Source organism: Limulus polyphemus, unplaced genomic scaffold, assembly GCF_000517525.1.
Source record: "Limulus polyphemus unplaced genomic scaffold, Limulus_polyphemus-2.1.2 Scaffold232, whole genome shotgun sequence".
Lineage (NCBI taxonomy): Eukaryota > Metazoa > Arthropoda > Merostomata > Xiphosura > Limulidae > Limulus > Limulus polyphemus.
Genome location: NW_013665842.1, coordinates 664912 through 689798, shown reverse-complemented (window position 1 = coordinate 689798; position 24887 = coordinate 664912). Strand labels below are relative to the sequence as shown.

Sequence of the window (24887 nt, the reverse complement as noted above, 5' to 3'; positions counted from 1 at the left end):
CCGCTGTGCCATTGGGGGTCGAGGTAAAGAATATGAATATTTTGAGTCTTCCAGTTTTAATTTTTTTTTTTTACTAAAAGTACAAAATATAATTAAATATGATATTGATATTTCACTTGATGCTTTGAGTAACAGCTCTAAGTGATCTATTCTATCTGTAGTGACCTAGAGAATTCATTTAAGCGACGCAATATTATTTCAGTTCATATCTGAACAACATAATTTCTTTCTCCTGAAAAAAAAAGTCAAAAGACTTTCAATTCAGAAATTTTCTCCAACTGTGCGTTTCACTTACACTTAGTGTTACTAATTCGATCATATCATTAACATTTGTGTTTTCCGCTCTCTCTCTTGTGTATAATTCTACCGAGTTTTCGTTTTGGAATAGCCTCTACGTTTATCCCTGTATCCTGAGTGCTAATGGTAAGTTTTATCTTTATCGTTAGCGAAGATATGTAATTGATTTTCTAAGAGCATGGGCGTTTTTTTCTTTTCATAAAATATTTCTACGATGACAAGGAACTTTAGAACATTGTTATGCAAATGTACACATAGTTATATATATTATGTTTAGAATTTTTGATGGTTTATGAAAATTATATATTATTCAGACTGAATACTTCTGCTTGTTGTTAAGCGCAAATATACACAAAAGGCTATATGTGATCTTTCCACCGCGGGTATCGAAACCCGATTTTTAGCGTTATAAGCCCTAAAGATTTGAAGATTATCCTAGTATACTTGTTTTTCTTTTAATAAAACGATTCCGTTTTACATTGATAACACAAGTTGACATGCAGATTTTTTTAAGGAAGAAGTAAGACTAGTTGTTTCGAAAATTCGAGGAAAACTAAACAAGAGCAAACTGTGCTAGTCGCCCCTAATTTTAAACCAATAGATTAGGGGGGAATGTAACTACTCAAAAAACACACACCGCCAACTCTTGGGTTTCTCTAATCTTATAAAAGGATCTGACCGTCACTTTAACATCCCACTCACAGTGCCAGAGTGCTAAGTGCGATTCTGTGGTAATGGGACGCTAATCATGAATGTCTCGGATCCAAAGTACCACACATTAATTATTAGGCCATGCTCGGTTCAAGCAATACTGTATTGTCTTGAAGAAAGTAATTTTGGCTCAGAGTTGAAGCTTCAAATGTGATCATTTTTTATGCCCCTAAAGAATTTTTATCGAATGTCTGTTAAATTGCTTGCAAAACTACGTAAACTATTTTGACCTCAAAGTTACTTTCCCAATATATATATTCATTTACTTACTAAACAAACTCCTTATTTGTTAAATATTTTATTAAATGCTATATTATTTTACTAATAGAATGAGTTACTTTGTGATAAATCAATCCATAAGCGTCAAAGTAGCCAATCATAATGATTTTAACGCTTAAGGTTGAACTAGTTTAGGCCCGGCATGGCCAGGTGGTTAAGGCACTCGACTCCCAATTTGAGGGTCGCGGGTTCGAATCCCTGTCACACCCTTTCAGCCGTGGGGGCGTTATAATATGACGGTGAACCCCACTATTCATTGGTAAAGTAGTAGCTCAAGAGTTGGCGGTGGGTGGTGATGACTAGCTGCCTTCCCTCTAGTCTTACACTGCTAAATTAGGGACGGCTAGCGCAGATATCCCTCGTGTAGCTTTGCGCAAAATTCAGAACTAGTTTACCAAGTAATCGAGCTTCCACCTTTTGTAATCTTCAAAGATTTTTAATACTCTTTATTTTTTCTTGTGAGAGTTAATTTTAAAGTAGTTGCTCTCTAATTTCAAATTATTTACGCTTTAACCAATTTCTAAAAGCAATATTTTAACTAATTAGCTAGAGAAAGCTTGAAACCGGCTAAAATATATTACTACATCTCGTGTTACGAGTGTACCGAATCATAAAAAAAAAACAGCAAAAATAAAACACTTTCCATTTTAGTTGTTTAGACAGATGCCTGGCAAGGTTTTCTGTAACACCTGTGGCTCACTATATAGAACAACAATTACCTTAATCAATAGGCAACTTGAGGTGTATCCAGATCGAAAATAACCTTGATGCTGTTTATTATATTAAGCTATATTATATCCCTGAATTTTTTCGTGTTTATATACAATTATTTAAACCTTCACATTAGTAGAGGCTTTAGTTTTCATTATAAAATATGGGTTTGTAATATTTTCAAATGTAAAAAACCTTATCCAAATTGTTATTGATTAATTTATTAATCTTACACAGAGTATATTATTTAATCAACTTCCATTTCTCATTCTTCTAAAAAGACACAATATACATTTCCACTTAACTTTTTTCTTGTATCTCGAGATGTTCTAATAGTAACAAGTGAAGTTGTGACGCCAAAGCTATTTAAATATTTGATTGGCGATAAGTTTGTTATGAATTTCGCGAAAAGCTACACGAGGGCTACCTGCGCTAGCCGCCCCTAATTTAGCAGTGAAAGACTAGAAGGAAGGCAGCTAGTCATCACCACCCACCGCCAACTCTTGAGCTACTCTTTTACCAACTAATAGGGGTATTGGCCGTCACATTATAACGCCCCCACGGCTGAAAGGGCGAGTATGTTTGGTGTAACGGGGATTCGAACCCGCGACCCGCAGAATGCGAGTCGAGCGCCCTAACCAACTGGTCATTCCGGTTCAGCCGATAAGTATAAACGTCATAAACATGCACAAATACGTATATATTTACATATTAAGGTATATTATTTCTCATACAAAAACAATAAAAATGCGTAATTAATTAGCTTATGGCTTAAAGTGAAGTGAAATTGGAATATTTTGTGCCAAGGAAGTCATGTTTATTTTGATTCTTCAAGGCAATAGCTTCTCTGGAAAGTTTTGTCATTTGTTTTCTTGAACGACTTTGAAAAGGAAACGGTGTGATGTCACGATAGCTCGGCGTAATCTAAATGTAAAAAAAAAAAAAAGACAATCATGTAAAAACTAAGAGCTAATTCTTCTCAGAATGTCAACATAAATATTTGAACATGTTCCGTCATAGGACTGGTCACATTATTACTAGAAATATTCTATTCTTGAGTGGGTGTAAGCGCTTTTATTTTTTTACCCCCCCCCTTATAGAACTTGATGTTTTCGTGACTGCCGTATATCACAAAATACTACCCATCCCAAAGGTAGAAAATAGAATCATGAACCCGGAATAACGTGTCGTTATCTGTTATGTTTGATGTTTGTTCTTTAGTTTTTTTTATTTTTGTGCCATGGTTTCTTCTGATAACAAACGAAGTTAGTGAGAATGTGCTTTACAAAAACAATGTAACTAGTAAAGCGGAAGAACTTTGAAAATAGCCATGCATCAATTTTAATATTTTGTTTTATAATTGTGTATAAAAATCGGGTTGTTTTCTACACAATAATAATTAAGAAGTGTGCTCTATAATTATTCATCTAAAATTGATCCCTGATTATGATTTTTAAACAGGTGTTCTTCTAAAACTATGAAATATACTAATCTTTTAATATTATGGCGCAAAACTACGCAAGAACTATCTGATCATAGCATTTCTTAATATTTAGTTGATAGACTAGAGGAAAGGCAGATAGTCAGCATAACCCACCGGCAACTGTTAGGCAACTCTTGTCTAAAGGAAGAGCGAGATTTGTTCTTCAGTCTTATTGCCACAAAGTGCGGAGCGCGTTTTTGCGGCAACGAGAGACGAACCAAGAATCCTCGAGCTCACAGTCTGAGCATGCCACCTCTTAGGCTACGCTGCTCTCAAAGCTCTCATATTATGAGAGTTACTGATCAAAACACTTGCATATCAGTTTCTCAGACATTGTCCTAATAAGGACTTGTAAACTACTAGACCGTAAAATATTCAAAGCTGTTATCTTAATAGCTTGGAGCACCCAATATTTTCCTAAAGTTGTTCTCAATTGTTTTCTATCATAATTATTAGATAGAGCCTATGGAATTTCTTATGAAAATAAGAACATTTAGTAAATACCCCTGAAGGTATATATAAAGCAATTTAGAATAGTATTTTTGTATTTATGACAAGGTTACTGAGGCTATCTGAAACCGTCCCTAATTTTGGAATACTGACCAGAACCTACCACCCTCCATCCACTATCCATGCTAAAAGGTTTACTGTCACTCTTATAACGCACCGACAGCTTGCAGCTTGGCGAATATTTAGTGTTATCTCACGGATGTGAATGCAGCTCCGAAATTCATAGCTCTACCGCAGGGCCAACCCATGCACGCCCTGTTTAGAATAGCAGATAAGCGGTTTCAACCGCAATTATAGCGCTGAGTTCGTAATCTTACCGCTGTCTCACCAGCTGAGTGCTCAAAGGTAGCCGAAGGTTATCAGCGCTAGCCGTCCTTATTGTAGCAGTGATAGACTACTCTTTTATAAATGAAAAGTAGAATAGACTGTCACATTATATTGCCTCCACGGCTGAAAGAGCAAGCGTGTTCGATGATGAGATTCAAACCCGCTAGCCATAGATCTGTATTCGAGTGCCCTAACCACTAGGCCATGCCAGGCCGGTAATGATGCCATCATCACTCGGTATTCTTGGGTGGTCACCCTTCCAAGAACCAATCGGGCATGACACTGGATGTGTTCGGGAATTGGATTTTTTTCAACGTGATACGAACAACGGCTGCCGCATACAAAGGTTGAAAATACAAATAAACATTACAGAAAATAAAGACGTACATTAGGTGTAGTTGAATATGTTCAAGTGGGAGAACTGAGTAAATTTTGGTTCAGTTTCAGTAGTTTTCTTCTATTCAATAGACTTCAAAAAAAGATTTCAGAAGAAAAGTAAAAATAGGAATAATAATTATTTTTTGCGAAATACATTCAACATAACTTTCTGTCCTCTCTTGGTTTGTTGGCACTTTTTTCAGTTATTTTATTTATCCTTCATATAGCAAAACCATCTCCAACAGTGACGTGGTGGAGAAATTCTATTCAAATTGATGATAGTTTCCAGGAAACGCAAGATCACACAGTTCGAAATGATTATATTGTACAAGAACTTTCGCAAGAGGATTTGATGACAGAAATCACGTGTCAGGCTTCCAACACTAACCTTACCTCACCGAAGATCGCTTCTGTGTTCATCGATATGAATTGTGAGTGATTAATACTGTTAATATATACATTTTCTTTGGTGATTCGAAATTTTATCCACCAAGATGGAGTTGATATCATCTGATATATATTTGACATCTAATCTCCAACGTTTATTAGTTTAGACATTTAGTTGGTTAAAGTGAGATATTTTGCTTTCTCTTTAAAAGTTGTTGCTGGACAATGTGAAATTTAAAAAAGTTGTTGCTGGACAATGTGAAATTTAAAAAGGTTGTTGCTGGACAATGTGAAATTTAAAAAGGTTGTTGCTAGACAATGTGAAATTTAAAAAAGTTGTTGCTGGACAATGTGAAATTTAAAAAGGTTGTTGCTAGAAAATGTGAAATTTAAAAAGTTGTTGCTAGACAATGTGAAATGTGGGTTTGAAAAAACAATAGACGTAAAACATGTGATTAAAATCATGCACACTGCAAAATGTTTTCTCACTTTCTTCTTGATTCATCCATTTCGGATTTAAAAGATACATTTCAGATAAACCTTTATCTCCCACTTAACACACTGGCCAGCTGACAAGTTCTTTTATTGAACCAAAGGCTCCCTGAACAATGATTTGTAGGAGACAAAATAGAGATTTGAAATATTATTTTTTTACACATCTCTGACTTGAAATACGAAACGAATAATCCAAAAAAAAACATGAAATTTATGCGATTAAAATCAATAATACACATTTTGTTTAATTCCTTGAAAAGTGTTAAAAGCTTCAAAACTTTAATCAGGGTTTTAAGTTTTTAGAACTTGTCTTCGACTTATAACATAATGTAGATTACAATCAGTTATCTTACCAAATAAATAAACGTAATTTAAGAATTTTAAAGGCGTTACAGGTCATTTTCTAGCAATCTTGAGTTTCCTTCAATTAAGAGGAAAGAGTGATTGAAGAATCTAATTAAGTTTACATCTTTTTTTTTTATTTCCTTCATATCAACGCCTATTTTTAAATATCACATTGTACTGAAATATCCATGAAAACATGATCCAGAGAAGAATAACTTGATCCATACATTTTTATTTCCTCTCACAGAATTCAAAAATAATCCAAATACTCAAAAGTTAATTGGCACTGCGATTAGAAATGTTTACGAATAGTTTAGGTTAGGTGCTTGAGCTGATTTACATTATTTTGAGGAACATGAAGGTTGAACGACCCACATGATTTAGTGTTTTACTTTAGGAACACCTCATCTTATTTATATTGTACATATATTCAGTCTTCTCAGTTTTTACATTTACATCTTTCTTAGACGCTATCAATATATTTTTAAACGTTTCGTTGTTCTCAGAAAACTTTGTGTGCCTGCAGTAGATGGCGCTGTTTTTCCTGGTGTGTAAACTCCACACATTACCGATATATCTTTTACCTATCTTCTTCTGGCATTTTCTTAATATCATTACAGCTAAATTTTCTTCTCTGTAATAGATAAAAAGAAGATTGTGAACTCAAAGCTTGTAATGCTTTTACAATTGAAGTTATTAATTTTATTCACAGTCCATTGACTAAAAAATAGCATTTTTTGCAGTGATCTTTTGAGTTAGTTGATTTTCATTTATAAACATCTCAGGGTGATTTGGGTACAAAATTAATATATCTTTTTTGTATAACGTTTTTACATTTGAAAACGTTACAAATCTATATTTTATATGACGCAGAAAAATAAAGTCTTAGCGAATGTGGAGTTTTAAGCAATTGAATATAAACACGAAAAAGTCAGGGATATACTTTTTCTATTGCTTTTGAGCACACGTAACCATATTGCGCACGGATTGCAATGCCATATACCATGAAATGCATACAGTAAAAAGATAGCTCTACAGAAACACACCTAAAGACTATGTTTAAAAAAGTGTTTCTTCAGTCTATAAACTGCGCTTCTTGTAGCCTAATTTCCCAATAATTTATTATTTATTTTTGTGACTTAGAACTAACTTGGTTCTAAGAAAAGAAAACTGTAAACAGACCATATACACAAGGCTATTACAAAGTTAGTTGGCCTAGTTTCCTGCCCATAATTATAAATTTTATCATTAAAGAGTTACACTATTTAGTAGATGGATGCGGTAAGGCATAATGGAAAAGGTGACTCCAGTGTCAAATATAATTCTACCAGAAGACTCTATAGTGCAATTTGAATACTGGTGACTATACAAAAACAGCACTAAGCATGCTAGGATATATTCTGCTTTTATAAATGACTCCAAGCTCGAATCGATTTTTCCCAATTATTTTTGCCAGACGTTAGTATCCTCTAAACCGTTTATTGCATGTATGTATACTAATCTGCGCCTTGTTTCTTTCCAGGACATTCCGGGCACGGGTCAGGCAATGTTTTCAGCGCCTGGCTCGTTAAAGTGGGTTTTCTCGGGGTGTCCCGTTTCTTCCCACAGCAAAATTACTTTGGGTACAGGATCTATAGATTCCTGCATTGGAAAAGGCCGTTTTCTTAGCTTTATAACATTAATTTGCTATTAATTTTATATTCAAATTGGCCTTAATTATATTAGTTTTAATTTGTAACTTTATGTTTTAACGTTTTAATAACCAATACTTGACAAATCCTCAAAAATATGTTTAGGTCTACCGTGAGCTGGCTCCTGACGTCACAGCTTTGGTTACTTCCTAACACCAAGAAGCATCACAAGCTTTCTTCGATTTTCCTGATACATCTATCATAACTAAAGTTAATGTCACGCGGGCAAATAATCATTTCTCAAATGCTAGTTCAAAACTTATGTTTCTTTCAGGTCTAGCTTTGCTCTTTAATCTCGCCCTCTATTTTAAATGAACTTCGAGAGATTTTAAACTGAAATACCTGCCATGATTGGACTGACTGATTATCGTGGAGTTGTTTTCTCACAAATCATCACAGTCGTGTTAAAAAGACTGATGCAAAGGTAACTTAATATCAACGTGAAAGGGGCATACGGGAAGGATCATGCAGAATGAGACTTATGGAAAGCTGAAAACATTCTTGAACAAAGAGGGTAGCTTTGAACATGTTATCACTCCTACACTTCAGAGAATGGTAGTTTGAATATGTTATCAATCCTACACTTCAGAGAAGAGTAGCTTTGAACATGTTATCATTCCTATACTTCAGAGAAGGGTAGCTTTGAACATGTTATCATCCTATACTTCAGAGAAGGGTAGCTTTGAACATGTTATCATTCCTATACTTCAGAAAATAGTAGTTTTGAACATGTTATCATTCCTACACTTCAGAGAAGGGTAGTTTTGAACATGTTACCATTCCTAAACTTCAGAGAAGAGTAACTTTGAACATGTTATCATTCCTATACTTCAGAGAAGGGTAGCTTTGAACATGTTATCATTCCTATACTTCAGAAAATAGTAGTTTTGAACATGTTATCATTCCTACACTTCAGAAAAGGGTAGTTTTGGACGAAACCATCCTTATGCAAGATGAGGCTCATTTACTCATTGCACGAATGTTAAGTCATTGGTGGGACATACTACCAGGGAATGAGGAATCACCGGATATTTTCCACACACTTTATCAACCCGGTCTCCGGATCTTATTCTCGTTGATTTTTGGCTACGAGGCCATATCAGGTATTTGGTTTACCGTGTCTAGTCTGCTAACTTAACAGACTTGAAATATATTATACGACACCAAGTTAAGTGTAACTGTTGGAAATCAGACAATAGCAGTTAGCTATGTATCACTGTGTCCCACGAATGAACGAAACTAGACACGAATGGCAGTCACACTGAAAATTGTTAGCACGTTGGCTGTGAGAATTTCGTGATCATTAATTAGTTCACCTGCCAAATATGACAGCTTTCCATTGATTAGTTTCGAACAATGGTGTCCGAATAGGCCAATGAAGCTTATTATAACACTAATTTTATATACCTATATTTCTTTGGTGATTTTTAAAATTAATATGCACTTATTAGTGATAATAAGTAGGGAAACAACGATTTATAAGTATAATGAAATAATATATTTATACTGGAATATAATACATGTTTCGACAGAACGTTGGTCTGTTTTGCCTTCTTATGATTATATCAGTAAATGTGCTTCCTTTCTAAAGTGCTTATTAGCGATTTTAAGTTTCATTTCTTTCCCGACAGCATTATAGAGTATTTGGATTTTTTTACTAGATCGTATTTTTATTAGAACAACCGTTACTTTTTTATATGCTCTTAGGCTTTAGGATGATAAAGAGGATGACGGAACTCCCTAGGACTTGTAATTGAATGAGATGATATATTGCATAAATGAGGTATTAATTTCTAAAAGTGATTCGAGCTATATTTTATATTAGACTAGGTTTATAAATGAAAAAGCATTTTTGCTGAAGGCTTCAGCAAAAGTTTCAAAATCTTCTGACTTTCGGTATGCCTACTTTTCGAACATAACTACTAACTTTCTTGTGATAGATTACTCTTTCTATAGTGTGTGTGAATCTCCTCCCTACGGGCCTGACGTAATAACACATCAGTCTGTCAGAAACACTGAAAAATAGCAATAGATAAGATCCTTAACACTTACTGTTGCAATGAAAGTTTAGAGAAACCTATATTTTAACACCTGATCCTATAATCTTAAGCATTCGTTTACAGCTGAATAAGGCGGTTTTAGCCATGACTTCAGGCTGACGATTAATGGTAGTTTTTTCATGTTTCTCACATAGTAACTATATTGATGATATTTAGCTTTTTTTTTTTTCTTCTGGTGACACTGATCACATGCCTTAGTTGCTCAGTACATTCAGTAAGCACAATAGGAGGTAAGCAGAATAGCTCAGTACATTCAGTAAGCACAATAGGAGGTAAGCAGAATAGGATTTGTATAAATCATCCAAGTCACTCTCTTCCCAGTTTTCTTCATATAAGTAATAAAAACGTAACCATAAAAAACATTCAGGTTTACGTTTCAGTTTTTATGGTTTTTCTTTTACTTGTACTTTTTTAACCTCCTTTCTTAAGATTGTAGTACTTAGTAATAATAAAATCTCAAGTAAGCAGTGCTTATTTAATAAAACTTGAAAATATTAGAATTGTTAGAAAAAACAGATTTCCCTGTCTCGAGCCGCCTTTGGTAGCGGCAAGTATAATTCTTCAGAACTTTCATTCATTGTATTACTTTTCATATACTTAGAGTCTGATGACTTAAGATGTTGACATTTATAATGTATTTTGAAAATACTGAGATTTATAGACAAAATTCCATCATTGAAACATTAGAAACTTGTTCAATGATTCTTTGCGGGGGGGATAAGCCTCATGTACCACAAGTTGGCTTCTTATTGTCACAAAAAAAACCAAAATTGCTGAATGACAACGAGAGTACTAGAAAATTGGTGAAGGATGTATGTCTAAGAGCAATAGTCAATGTGTTGTTTATATAAAAGAGTCTTTGTTTAAAAGCAAACTCGAGTCACAAATAACTGAAGCAATTCAGCTATAAGGTTATAGGAAATATCAATAAATACGACTGCTATTTTTTCCAAACCATTAAGTATAATCAAACGTTTTTTTAGATAAAAGATAATCTGTAAAGTTATAATAGTCCTTTGGAGGGTTGCACGAAATACACCTTAAGTGTTAATCAAAATTACATCAATGTAAACTGCAGAGTTATCATTTTATGTTATAGATCTTTTGTTATAACATGAATCACCAATAACATTGCAGTGAAACCAGTGAATGTACGTCTCATTTCAACCCGCCGCCATTTTTCTGCTGGTCGTCAATTCGGAGTCGAGTGTCAAACAACGGGGTCACGTCCTCCTGCACATATCACCTGGTGGTTAGGAACTCGGAAGATGGAAGGTGCTATGGACACGGTGAGGGATGGTGGAAATCGAACCGTCAGCAACCTCGTCTTTACGCCCTCTAGCGACGACAATGGAAAATATTTGTCCTGTCGGGCGGAAAACCCCAAGATGCCAGGAATTTCAAAAACTGACGGATTGACCTTAAATGTATATTGTAGGTTGAAACATAAATTGCCTAGTGTTAACCAATACTCCTAACATAGCATATCTTCAAACTTACATATACATATATCTTTGTGTCTTTTTCATTAAAAATATGATTTGAAATCGGCAACATACAGGTCAAAAATGTTTAGAATATTTCAGTTTAATTTAGTTTTATACAAAAGAATAATACACACGCACACACACATAGATATGTAAGTAGTTGAAATCGAGATCAAATTAGATGACTTAACTATCTAAAACACATTTTTTACCGAGACTTTTCCTTATGTTACTGTTAAGAAATTAATTTCTCTTTGCTACTATTGATAATAGTGTTGAACGTATATGTTATGGCCCTGTAAAAATATAATTAAGTTCTATGTACATTTTTGTCCTTCTCCATTTATTGATTGCCTTTTAGAGATGTTTGCCTTTCTCTGATTTATATTATTTTTCTTTCTTAAGTAAAAGCTTGTCTAAGAAGATGTATCTTGTTGTTGGTTGAGGAAACTTTAATATAATTTACAAGTACATTACAGTAACACAGTAATTAAAAATAAAGGAATGTTAGCTCCACTATCTCTCTCTTTATGATATGTTAAATAACATAAATATATTTCAGAACTATGAAGCCAAAAAATGATTTATTGTGGATATTATTGCTACTTTAAAACTACAAACAATGAGACGGTACTCATTAAACGTAGATTAGTTTTATAAGTACGTCTAAAAGCTTAATTTAAACATTTGAACTCTTTATAATGACCATGGTTTTTAAAACGTAAGCACTGAGATTAGTTAATGCAAAAATCATGCTTGCCAGTCTTAAAAAAGTTGATTTTTTTCTCAGTAATGAACATGTCTTAGGTAAAAATGTTTATTAATTAAATCTCTTTTCAAGTTCGAATTAGCAATAAACTTAAAAAATGAAAAATTATTAGTCCAGAAAAATGAGGTGAAGCCTGAGTGAAAAAAAACAACGAATATTTTATTAATTTTTTTTAACATTATTTGTAAACTTCGTAAGAGATTTAATATGTAGATAAATATACAATTCAAGCTGTCAATACATCTGGTGATTAGAATTACCAAAATTTACCAGTATTATTCACCTATTTATGTCCCGCAGTATGACAGCGTTAAGTTTATGGACTTACAACGCCAAATTCCGTGGTTCTATTCCTCGCGGTTGACACAGCAGATAGCCCAATGTGGCTCTGCTCTAAGACAAACAATCTAGTTATATCCATATATCTATCTGTCTATCCATATATATTCCATTTTTGTAGCCATAGAAAAGACGAGCTTCTCCCTTGTTATATTTTATATTTTGAGACGGATGAAAGGGTACAAAAACAGAAACTACGCCCACTTCAAAAACCAGTGCTAAAGGAAACGCTAGCCAAACTAAACGTTATTTATCGAATATTCATTATATATTTTGTAAAAATACGAAACTCTGTAATCAGGGTGCTTTCGAAAGATCGGTCTTTTTACATCAGGGGCAGCCTGATGAAGAAAAGTCAACCTTTCGAAAACGCTCGGATTACAAGTTATCGTATTTTTTGTCTTTACCCGCAGTAGATTAGCTGTAAGTCTGCAGGCTTACGACGTTAAAAACGTTGGTTTCGATAGCCGTGGTGGGCGGAGAACAGATAGCACATTGTGTAGTTTTGTTTGTTTGTTTTATATCAAAGCCATATTGAGCTATCTACTGTGTCAATCGCGTGAATCGAACCATGGATTCTAGCGTTTTAAGCCCATAAATTTAAAGCTGTCCCACTGGAGGACGTGTAGCTTTGTGCTTGACAACAGTCAAAGCAAACCGAATTTTTGTCTTTAATTGATTTTGAACCTACGTATTTTTCTAACAACACGAATGTTGTTTCTTCTAGATCCACCTATGATGTTCGTATTCCTGGCTCCTAATCAAGTGTTGTTTCTTCTAGATCCACCTATGATGTTCGTATTCCTGGCTCCTAATCAAGTGTTGTTTCTTCTAGATCCACCTATGATGTTCGTATTCCTGGCTCCTAATCAAGTGTTGTTTCTTCTAGATCCACCTATGATGTTCGTATTCCTGGCTCCTAATCAAGTGCCTGACAAATTGTACGAAGGAGAGAATATTTACTTAGAGTGTAAGTTCCAGTCAAACCCAAAGATCACAAAGATGGAGTGGCAGTTCAAAGGAAGTACGTTACTAACCAATACTCGAGCTGGAGTTTTTGTTCACAACCAATCACTTGTCTTGGAAAATGTAAAAAGAGAACAAAGCGGTATCTACCGGTGTCTAGCCGATAACATAGAAGGTAGAGGAGAAAGTGAGGGGCTGGAGCTTAAAATCAAGTGTAAGTTTTCTTTGTTTTGTAATGATATGCAAATGTAAAAGCTCCTTATTCAATCAAAAAATTATTTCCTCGTCTTTTTTAGCCCATTGTATAGTTTTCCGTGAAAAAGTCAATAACCACAAATCGTTTTTTTTAGTCACCATTGAATACAAAAGCAAAACTATCATGAAATAAATAGCCTGAGGTGTGTTAACTATATGGTGATACGTTATACAGTAATAACAAACATATTTCGGCCATTATAAAAACACTCGTCTAGTTAGGCTATTATATGAATCAAAGAAAAAAAAATTAACAACATGAAGAGAATGTTTGGATATGCGAAACCATCACTGATCATCAATATACTCTGGTCCCCCTTCCCCAGAAAAGAGCGTTGGACATATTTGTGGTAAACATATGATGTTTGTATATTTTAATACACGCATTAGGCGATTTATGCTGTTGTAAAAGTCAAAGGTCAAATTAAAACTCAAGTTTTCATTCGTGACGTCATTATACTTATATAAAGAGCATTTGTTATCATCTTTTTACATTCCAGACGCCCCTGTTTGTAAAGAAGGTCAGAAGATAGCCTATGCTGTCACTTTAGATGAACTCGTTGAAATATCTTGCGAAGTTGAGGCTGACCCTGATGACGTCACTTTTACTTGGACTGTCAATAATACTGTGGAAAATCGGGAAGTCTTGTCCTACGAGAGTGCTGGGTTGAAGAGTGTGGCCCGATACATACCACGAGATGAGAACGATTTTGGCTTCCTGACGTGCAAGGCACAGAATGTGGTCGGGGTTCAGAAAGAAGCTTGTATTTTTACCTTATTATCTGTTCGTAAGTTACAGTATTTTCCAGAAAATACTGACACCTCACTTGTTCCCTTGTTTATTTAATCGTATCTTAGAAATGTATAGATTTATAGCATATTAATTTATTAAATAAATGTAGACGTTACAAATAACACAACAAAGGTTTGTTTTATAACTTATGCTCGTTAGAAAATTAAATGTTGTGTTTTATATGCTATTTTTTTACATTTGAGTTGATTAGAAAGTTAGAAACGTAAGCTAAAAAGCAAACTTTTATCTTAAATAGTCTTACAAACCAGCCAAACTGTCAAGAAATTTGGGTACTTGTAAAGCTAGTTCAGTACAAGTAATAAGGCATTTTTTGAGATCCACCGGGACACAATTTTTTACTCCTTCATAAACATTCATAAAGTAATATCGGAAAGATTTTGACGATAATTTATTTCTCCCAGTGGCACAGCGGGATGTCTGCGGACTCACAACGCTAGGAACCGGGTTTCGATACCCGTGGTGGGCAGAGTATAGATAGCCCATTGTGTAGCTTTGTGCTTAACTTCAAAACAACGAAACAAACGATAATTTATGATACTGTAAAACGGTGTTGGAAATTATCGTTGTATTTTTCACAACAACACAAATTAACGCAGGTTGTTGTGAATTATAAAATATTTGATTATTGTAGCGATATAGACACACAAGTTTTGTGTTTTCTAACAACACAAATGACGTGCGGTTTTTCGTTCATTTTAAAATTGTATCTAGCAAATACATTATTGTGTTCTGAAGTAACAATTGTATTGTGTATAAAAATTGTATAAAGATTAACACAAAGATTGTGCGTCAGCCAACATACCTGTGTTCTGGTGTGAACGCCTATTCTAAGCTGGGGAAGCATACTTATACTCGTCATAAGACATAAGTAGTAGGCCTGTTTTATATTTAACACTACGTTATTTATTCACTTTCTTAGAGTAATATAAGATGAAGAAGTTGGGCATATAATAGTATTTCAACCACAACATGTCCTCCATATCCATTGCCGACGGCACATTTCGCTCAATACAGAGCCGGTCTGATATTTTTCACGTTGAGTTCACATGAATCAAAATTAGTTACCTGAGTGCTAGAACTACAGTGGCACTCGTGAACCAAAATTAAATCGCGCCGATTAGGAACAAAAAATTTACGGACAAAAACGAATTTTCTCTCACTGTTCTCAGCTTTAAGTGAGTCAAGGAAAAAGTCACATAATACTATATAATATTGATTTTTTTCAGCAGTATATAGATGGATTAGGCTTACACTATTCTCCTTCTGCAATATCTAATTGTCCTGTATATATGTATATAGATATTTGATTTACAGGAGAACGAAGTATCCGGGTGAGAAATTTATCCATTATATAGATTACTGTTATTATCGCCATACATATGAGTAAAATCATAGGTACTTTAAATGATTAACGTAGTAGCTTATTGTAATTTACGTAAAGTGCACGTTCTAGAATTATCAAGTTCTTTCTGTAAACGATGCCTATCAAATCGGGCGAAATTCACGAAACGCACCATATTATGTCTGGTGCAAACCTCAGTGTTTATTGGGGGAAAAAGATAAAAAAAGAAAGAAGAAGAAGAAGAAATTAAATGCTTTATTTATTTTTATGAGAACTTGGAATAAAATAAGTAAGTTACTCTGTAGAAACAATGTCAAAGAAGACAATTCGATGACAAACATTATTTCTCTTTAGTTGTTTTAAACTATGGTTAAATTTCACATTTTCCAAACGTTGTTTCAAAGTATCATGCTTTAAGGCTTCAGATAATTCTCGCATTAAAAACAGTAGAAGAATAATTTCTAACGATCAAGTTTTAGTTTCAACAACTCTGAATTTCCGGAAGAAAGTTCAATGTTTATATATTAGATTTTTTTTTCGTGTCATTCAGTGAGTAGGCGATAAGTTTACGGACTTACAATGCTAAGATTCGGAACTTGCCTTCCCGCGGTGGGAGGATTGAAGATAGCCCATTGTGTAAGTTTGTGCTAAGAAACAACAACAAATAATAACCCGTACCTCTATAGATACCTTCATCTACACCAAACTCGATGATATACAACATTATTTATAAAATATGATTTTTTTTTTGTGAAATATGGTGCTCATATTATTTCATAAACTTATGTTAAAATGCCGATTAACAATAATTGAGAAACTCAAATTATCTTTATGGTATGAAATCTATTATCTAATTAAATTATATCCACTTTAAATAATTTTTTAAATACTCAAAAAGTATAGTTGTTAACATATTAGTGTTCACTATACGAGTCACGAGTTTTAAAATTCAAGAGAAGCCATCAGATTTCAAAAAGGTGAAACATTAAACTTTTAATGAAATACGATCTTTTAAAGTTTATAAGTAGAATCCATTCAGAAGTCTTAAAATATTTCATATAAATTCAGTTTGAAATGTCAAATGGTTGCAAATAAAATTTTCAGGCAAAGGTCTCATACTAAACTCTGCAAAAGTTCATATGATATTATTGATTTTTAAATTGTGTAGGCACTGTCACACACACATATATTAGATTTACTGTTCTTTTTAATCTGATTTTTGTGTCATATTGAAAGCTTAGATTGAATTAACTAAAGCATATTAATCTCTTATTTTTCCAGTAAACTTTGAAAAGAATAAAAATTAGATGGAATGAAGATGTGTTATGTAGAATGATATTCATTGATTGAGAGAGGATAGAACCAAAGCTATAAAGTACAACATTAATTTTTTACTTGGAGAAACATGGATTCAGAAGGAGAAGGCTTGGAACTTTATAAAAGTCACTTGTGTGTCTGTGAAACAGCCTTTTAAAATAAAAATATTTGTTCTTCAGTTGTACCAAATTATATCGTTAAAATGAATATTGCTAGGTTTAGAAACCAGTATTTTTGTGTAGTTTATAAACCTCAATGTAATCAAACTGCTGAACACATTTTTTTTTTTACCAAATATCGTCCTTATTTAGTCTTATTAAGTTTGGTATTAACTACAAATTTGACTACCTCGTGAGATAATAGGAAGGATTTATGTACACCTTATACAAACCAAACTAGGTTGTATTCAGGCCTGCATACACGCTGGACAGAGTTTCTTAACCCTAACTTAACTCTTTAATTGCGTTTTTTGTAAACCACCAGATGATTTTACATTATACAAAGAGGACAGAAATAAATTGGTATAAGACTAAGTTTCTAAATGTTAAAACTGTCCTTACGAACGAATGCTACCTATATCTTTAGGTTATTGCCAGAGCCCAGACAACGGGAAATGTCCTATTATATTTAACATGTTACTTAAATTACCAAGCGTCAACGGCATTAGAGGCTGTAACTTAGTTTATTCATATATTCACCATTGCAGCCATTTTTTAACTATGGCGTATTTACAGTTTATAAGGTAAATTAGAAGGTTTATGCAACTGGGGCATCCCATTGCTAGTAACTGATGCTCATCAAGTAGATTGGACATTATAAAACCGTATCACTCGAAAATAGAAAACACCAAATATACAGCCTACCAATAAGTAAATAGATCCACCCCAAGAATAGCATTTCACCATCTCAGTGACGTCACATGCAAATAACTCCGACGTATAAATACAGATATAGTTCGGTAAAAACCAGTAATGCAAACGGACACACTACAAACGAAAGGATCCTGAGAATTAGTTGTATCTCCTGTTGCAGGATATGTACAAGTGTGATCCATTACTATCAGAAGTTAGCTTTTAAGCATAGGCCACAGTGACATAGGAAGACAACGGTTTCTACATGGCCCGGGTTCCCAAACCAACAGAAAAGACACTTCGTTCTGTGAGAAATAGTGTGGAGAACGACCCATGTCAAATAGCTGTTACTGTTACAAAATAATGAAAGTATGACCCATTACCACCAGACCAGCTTACCAGACATATCAGTGCTTTCATGCAAGATGGAGCTTCTGCTCTTTCAGTCCGTGTCACAAAATGATGTATTGTAGGAGGGCACTACTACTACCTTTTCGTGGCTAGGCCAATCGACGAATACGAATTTTATGGAACACTTGTGGTTAATGACTGACTGTTCCCTGCAAACAGCTTTTAGGGACACTCTCATCCAAGTTCTTCACCACCAGTGGGATGCAACCTCATAGGCCAACATTTCATATCTTGTAAATACGATGTAAAACTGTTTCTGCATTAAAGATTGCAAAGTGTAGATCTACTCAGTATCAATGGCAAACTTGTACGCGTTTAATGTTTATTCATTTGATAAAACTGCATTTTTTTCTGGAGTGGTTAGAGGTCTATTTACTTGTTGGTAGGCTGTGTAGAGCTGATAACATTTATCGTGCTTGATTTCTTTTAAGGCTTATGCATATACGTACAATACAGAATGTTCTGAGTAGTAACGCAAGTATGGATTTGCCACTTCTGTTAGGCTTAAAAACCAAGATGATTTACTAGTTTAAGCATTTTACATCACTTCGTTGAAATACAAAGTAATCGTTGGCTTTGCAGAAACAAAATTACTTGATAGAATGCTGCATCGCGATTAGATTATTATATTTTTCTCATATGAAATTCTTAATATTTGTTTCAATCGTTAGCTTATTTACGCAAGCCTTCTCATATATCAAAAATAAACCTTGCTAAGGACCTCACTTCATCTTAATTTCTTCTCATTACAGGAGCACCAGAACAAGTTCACAATTGCACTATTTCTAACTACAGTAGTGATACTTTGAATGTGGAGTGTCGACCTGGAGAAGACGGTGGTCTGGAACAGCGATTTTACCTGGAGGCCTATCTGGTTGAGAACAAGGAACTTCAAGCTAATGTTAGCAGAATCACTGAACCAGTTTTTAAGCTTTCTGGACTCGCACCTGGAAAATCCTTTGTTTTACTCGTTTATTCTTTTAATGCTAAGGGTAAGAGTCCTGCCGTTACCATAACTGCCCAAACCCAGATCTCTGCTAGATGGCATTTAGGTAAGTTTGTGGATATACCTATGTACGTATATACTTTTATTATAATAATAATAATAATCCAAATAAAGTAATAAACAATCAGGACACACATATGTACTAAGTTTGTGGATATACCTATGTACGTATATACTTTTTTATTATTATAATAATAATAATCCAAATAAAGTAATAAACAATCGGGACACACATATGTACAATTATATAGTCATATAATTATATATATCATGCAGAGCTGGTTCTAGCGGATAGACGTGGGATGTAAAGGCCTAGGATGAAGAAATCAAACGTATTGTACTGATTTTATTTTCAATAATATTGACTATCTCGCGCTATCATTAATTCTTTCATTGTGTCCTACCGACTTGGAAACTGTGCTATAAGATAATTAATTAAAATTTAAAGCAATCTCTTCTTTACTAAAATCAATAAATTAGGCCGTAAATATGGACTTCACTTCATTGCAGGTAAATAAAGATGAATAACATGAAACTCTTCCAATCAAAGTCCTAAATATAAATTGTTAAAATAAAAGTTTACAAGAAATTGCAACAATCCGTTCATGTAGTAAGGTAGCAAAGTGTATAAATTAAGCTGACCCTGATAACATGTAAGAACAACTGTGCACCTCAAACGTTTTATGAAATTGACACACTGCAGTGGAACGATAAACTGAAATAAGACTTACCATTTTAATCTGTCAAAGTAGCAGACGTGTATTTACTCTGTTTCATATTATATATCGGAAAGAGCTGTGTTTTAATTCTTAAGCGACTTTTAATATCAACTACAATGTTTTTGCATTTAGTTTTTTTTTATCGAACTCAACAAGTACTACTCACGTGCTTAAACTTTCGGGCTTATCGTCAGTTCGTTTCGCTTTGGTACGTGCATCTGAATCCTGGAATTTGTTGTCGAACAAAAGTCATGACAGATCCTTTGTCCTTATAGTTCTTTTTAAAGTGTTACGTTTGTTGCCTCGTCTCGTTCTGGAATTCGGAACTTGTCTCGGCCTGTCACGTCGCTACACGAGCATGTAGAATACTTGGACAGTTGTGCATTTTTTGGTAAATAACATTTTCAGTCGAAACCAATCGATGGGGGTTTATGAGCAAGTTAGGATAACTTGAAGGTAATGATAAAAAATATTACCTTCGTCATTAAGCAAAGTGCATGAGTTCTCTATTAGATGGTCTCAAGTACAATGTGAGAAAATAAAAGCCAGGGTCATAGTAAATATCATTTGCTACTAATGGCACAAAGTGTTCCATTTCATTATTTGGTAAAAAATATGCACCGTGGACTTTGAATTTTTTACAACTTATAGTTATGGAATGTTATTAGTTTTGAATTAGGCGTTAATTTTCAGAAAAAAATATTTTAGTAATTAATTCTCTGGAGAAAGGTAGTTTCGAAGACGTTTCGTTTTTGAAATATTTTAATTTTGATAAGACTTTTAATGATTTTGCTGTAGATGCTAATATTAACTTTGTGCTTGAGGAAGTTACATGTTACTAAATCCTTATTAGTAATGCAGCTGTGTTTTTTCCTGCTTTCATTTTATGTCCCCTGACGACTCGGTGGTAAGCATGATGAATTATAATTATAATCTAGAGGTTCAAGCCCCCATTCTAGACACATCGCAGATAACCAACTTTTTATGCTAAGTAACAAACCCCGATTTTAAGAAAACTCTCTTTGACTTAAAATATTCATATAGTATTAAAACCAAACGCGTTAGATTTATCTTCTTTTACATTCCTGTTGAAAATTGTTCACAGATTGTTTTTCAATCTGGTTAGGTTTCTGTTTTTAACGAAGTTCTTTCTCGCAAAGAAACCGGTATCTAATATAATTACTTCCAAGTCTATGAGCATCAAGCTTGATATTTTCAAAATAAAAACTTTTATTTTTTAGCGAAGATGTAAGGCTTTCAATGTCTGAACCAGTATCAGTTGAATATTTAATGTGAAAGTCAGTTTTATCCTCTTACGTTGATTTTTCCTGAAATTGTTTGGGATAATGTTAATCTAATTTTCTTAAATGTATATGGTTTTTTCTTTTTTTTACACTGACTGGGCGTTAAGTTCGTCGTATATTTTTACAGGTATAGTGTTTTATAGCTAGTGTGCAAATGTCCATTTTTGTAAGAAAATACGGAAATAGTCAAAGTGTGTTAACTTTTTAACGAAGGTTTGCTTATTTGGACCACTGCAGAGAAATGTTCCATCAGCAAGTTGGCTGCTTTGTCGAAAAACTTCTGTACATGGGGAAAATGTCTGAATAAAACTAATAACGTTAAAATTCTTGATTAATTACATTTTTTTTTCAATTTTCGGAAAGCGGGTTAAGTCACCACATCAGTATAGGACAAATTAAACATTTTCTGAGCTCTTTTAACGGTAAACAAGTTTTTGCTGTTGTTTGTTTGGGATAATATATATATATATTTATATTTTTCTACTGGAAATCTAAGCTATCTCTTATCAAAGAAGACAATTTGCTAGTGACTGGATAACTCGCGTGACGAACTCTTAACATTCTTTCAGTGGCAGCTAATTTCTGAACACGCGGGTAATATATTATACGTAATTTTGCCAAATCACAGTCTATACCGATGCTATTATGATTCAATTGGAATTTATTACTTTAAAGTAATTATATTTCCTGTATGTAAAAACCTTTTTTTTTTTCGAACACCAAAAAAGATTCAATACATACATTCTTTATAAATCCGACACGGGTATTTTGCATTTTGAAGTTCGAGAGATCTCCCACTCATATAGGTGGGGAAAATATTTTCACTCATTTTTTTTTTATCTTCATTGCTGTACTAAGTAATCATCATGTCAGAAGCATAAAGAGCAGTCTTTCTGCCAACAGACTACCCAACCACTCTGAAGCCTCATCTAGGAATATTGGTGGGAGTTGTGACAGCTTTAGTTCTTCTTGCTATCATTATTGTATTATTGATTCGGATGAAAGGAGAGAGAGAAGAAAGCGAGAAAGGTAAGAATAACCAACTTTTGATGTAGCATTCCTTTGTTAAGTAACAAGCACAAAGAAGTTAACCTCACTGAGTCAGAGGTAATAGATTGCATTATGCTATTTCCTAATGGTGTTAAACTTAAGTTCATCTGGTTTGCAAGAAATAATGACTCAAAGTTCAACTTAAATTTATTTCCACGCTCTTGTTTTATCCTGAAGTTGGCCACAAATTAAATTTTTAGTTCAATCAAGGTCACGGGTTCGAATCCCCGTCGAGCCAAACATGCTCGCCCTTTCAGCCGTGGGGGCGTTATAAAGTGCGGGTTAATCCCACTATTCGTTGGTAAAAGAGTAGCCCAAGAGTTGGCGGTGGGTGGTGATGACTAGCTGCCTTTCCTCTAGTCTTTCACTGCTAAATTAGGGACGATTAGCCTAGATAGTCCTCGTGTAGCTTTGCGCGAAAACCAAAACCAAGTTCAATCATAATTATTTACGATCCTCGCTTCCATATCGCAAGGTAAACGCGTAGCCAACGATTTTTCAAATCTAGTTACGCCATCTGTTTAACTTGATCTTGTTTTATTTTATTGGTTACAATTTACATTTTCTACTTAAATGATTGAAAATCGGGGATAACTCAGTTGTTTGTTTCACAGATAAAATTTCGGAATTAGTTAAATTAATCAAATTACACGCGTGTCACAGATGAACAGCTTAGGTAGATCAGAAAGACTGACCAAACAATAGTTTATAGTGAAAAATGTGTTCATGCTTTATTGAGGAAATCTAGTAACTCTTTTAATATAAAACGAAATGAACCGAATAAAGATGAGGCAAATTTTATGGTGAAAATAAAGTTAATTTGTTCATTGTGTTTGTTTGTTTGTAGTTAAGCACAAAGCTGCACAAAGGGCTATCTGTGCTCTGCCCACCACGGGTATCTGTTCATTGTGAACAGGACGAATGAAATAAGTTATAAAGATGTAATAACGAAATGTATTAAGATGAAATATAAGAAATACATTTACTCGAACAAACGTAACAACCATAGAAATAAGGAAGAAAGGACCGGTTGTAGGATGCCCATGGGAATAATATAGTTTGTGAAGAGTCAACAGTGGGAGTAGAACAGCTCGAACAGGTTCCACCGTGGGAGTAAAACGGCTAGGACAAACACAATAGTTAGAGTAGAAAAGATTGCGTAGGCTTAACAATGATAATAAAATAACTCGTGGATATTCAACAGTAGTGGAAAAACGTTTTATCAGGTTGAGTAACGTGAATGAAGCAGCAGAAGGTGATAAGTTTCTAGATAAAGGAACTTGTATTGGAATTTTCGCGAAACGCTTCACAACGGGCTATTTGTACGTAGTCGTTACTAATTATAAACCTACCAATAAGTTTCTTTGTTTGTTTTGAATTTCGTGCAAAGCTACACGAGGGCTAGCTGCGCTACTCGTCCCTAATTTAGCAGTGAAAGACTAGAGGAAAGGCAGCTAGTCATCACCACCCACCGCCAACTCTTGGGTTACTCTTTTACCCACGAATAGTGGGATTGACTTTTACCTTATAACGTCCCCACGGCTGAAAGGGCGAGCATATTTGGTGGGACGGGACGAGAGAGAAGGAAGTTAATCAATAGCACCCACTATCAACTCTTGAGCTACTCTTGTCTGATCAAATAGTGGGATTTCTCCGTCACTATTATAGCACTCTGAATACTCCAAAGTGCGGAGCGCGTTTTTGCAGTAACTGGACGTTTACTCTAAATAAGGAAGCTGTGAAATATGCAGCGATGTTACTACTAAGCAGACTCAAAAAATAAAGCACGACACATGAGAATGTTAAGTGAGGCATGGTTTGATTAAAACGATTCCATATTACCCCCTTTTAATGAGTTTTTCCTATAGTATTCACACTTGCACGTTAATGAGATATTTTATTTAAAAAACTGTCGTTTTTATGTCCGGATAATATCATAAAAAGTTGAAAACATATTTCTAATAAACCGTTAAACTTATTTTTAACTTGTAAGTAAACCTAACAACGCAGATGGTTTAGACTGGTCAAGTTATAGACATGTATCGGATTGGGATATAATGTGTATTTTGCAAATATAGTATATGTACATCTTTAAATAATTTACGTTGAGTAACCAGTATGATATTCATCTGACAAATGGTTGACTATTAGGATACGGAACTTTTAATATTATGCGAACATTTCATTGTAACTGATTTTTTAGGCAATTTTATTATATGAGTAAAAGAAAATATTACAACCTTAAGAAAGTGGCTGAACATACAATATTTTCGAACCCAATTAATCAGCGTTAAGTCTGAAGGCTCACAACGCTAAAAACCTAGTTTCGATACCCGTGATGGACACAGAAAACATAGCCTATTGTGAAGCTTTGTGTTTAACAACAAACAAGAAACAAATACAGTATTTTTAATATTTTACTTATCTACAATACTGCAAAGATTTGTATGTTGGCTAAAAAAAAGCGAAAAAAGCAATCTATATACTAAAACTCTGAGATTGTTTGTTTGTTTGTTTGCTTGTCTGTAATTAAGTACAGCAAAAACGGCACACAGTAGCACCATATTTGTAATGAAATGAGAA

The 24887-nt window shown here is 34.1% G+C and overlaps 1 protein-coding gene across 2 annotated transcripts in view; it reads left to right on the top strand.

Annotated features, from left to right (window-relative positions):
- LOC106478612 (nephrin-like) overlaps nucleotides 1-24887 on the top strand; it is a 108115-nt gene that overhangs the window by 55040 nt on the left and 28188 nt on the right. For both annotated transcript variants that reach the window (XR_002609946.1, XM_022382233.1), the window contains exons 5-10: nucleotides 4924-5127; nucleotides 10812-11108; nucleotides 13159-13449; nucleotides 13991-14278; nucleotides 18978-19277; nucleotides 22158-22283. Coding sequence is in view for 1 of the 2 variants with exons in the window: in XM_022382233.1 (XP_022237941.1) it covers nucleotides 4924-5127; nucleotides 10812-11108; nucleotides 13159-13449; nucleotides 13991-14278; nucleotides 18978-19277; nucleotides 22158-22283 (1506 nt within the window). In the remaining variant the exon portion in view is untranslated. The remainder of the gene's footprint in view (nucleotides 1-4923; nucleotides 5128-10811; nucleotides 11109-13158; nucleotides 13450-13990; nucleotides 14279-18977; nucleotides 19278-22157; nucleotides 22284-24887) is intronic.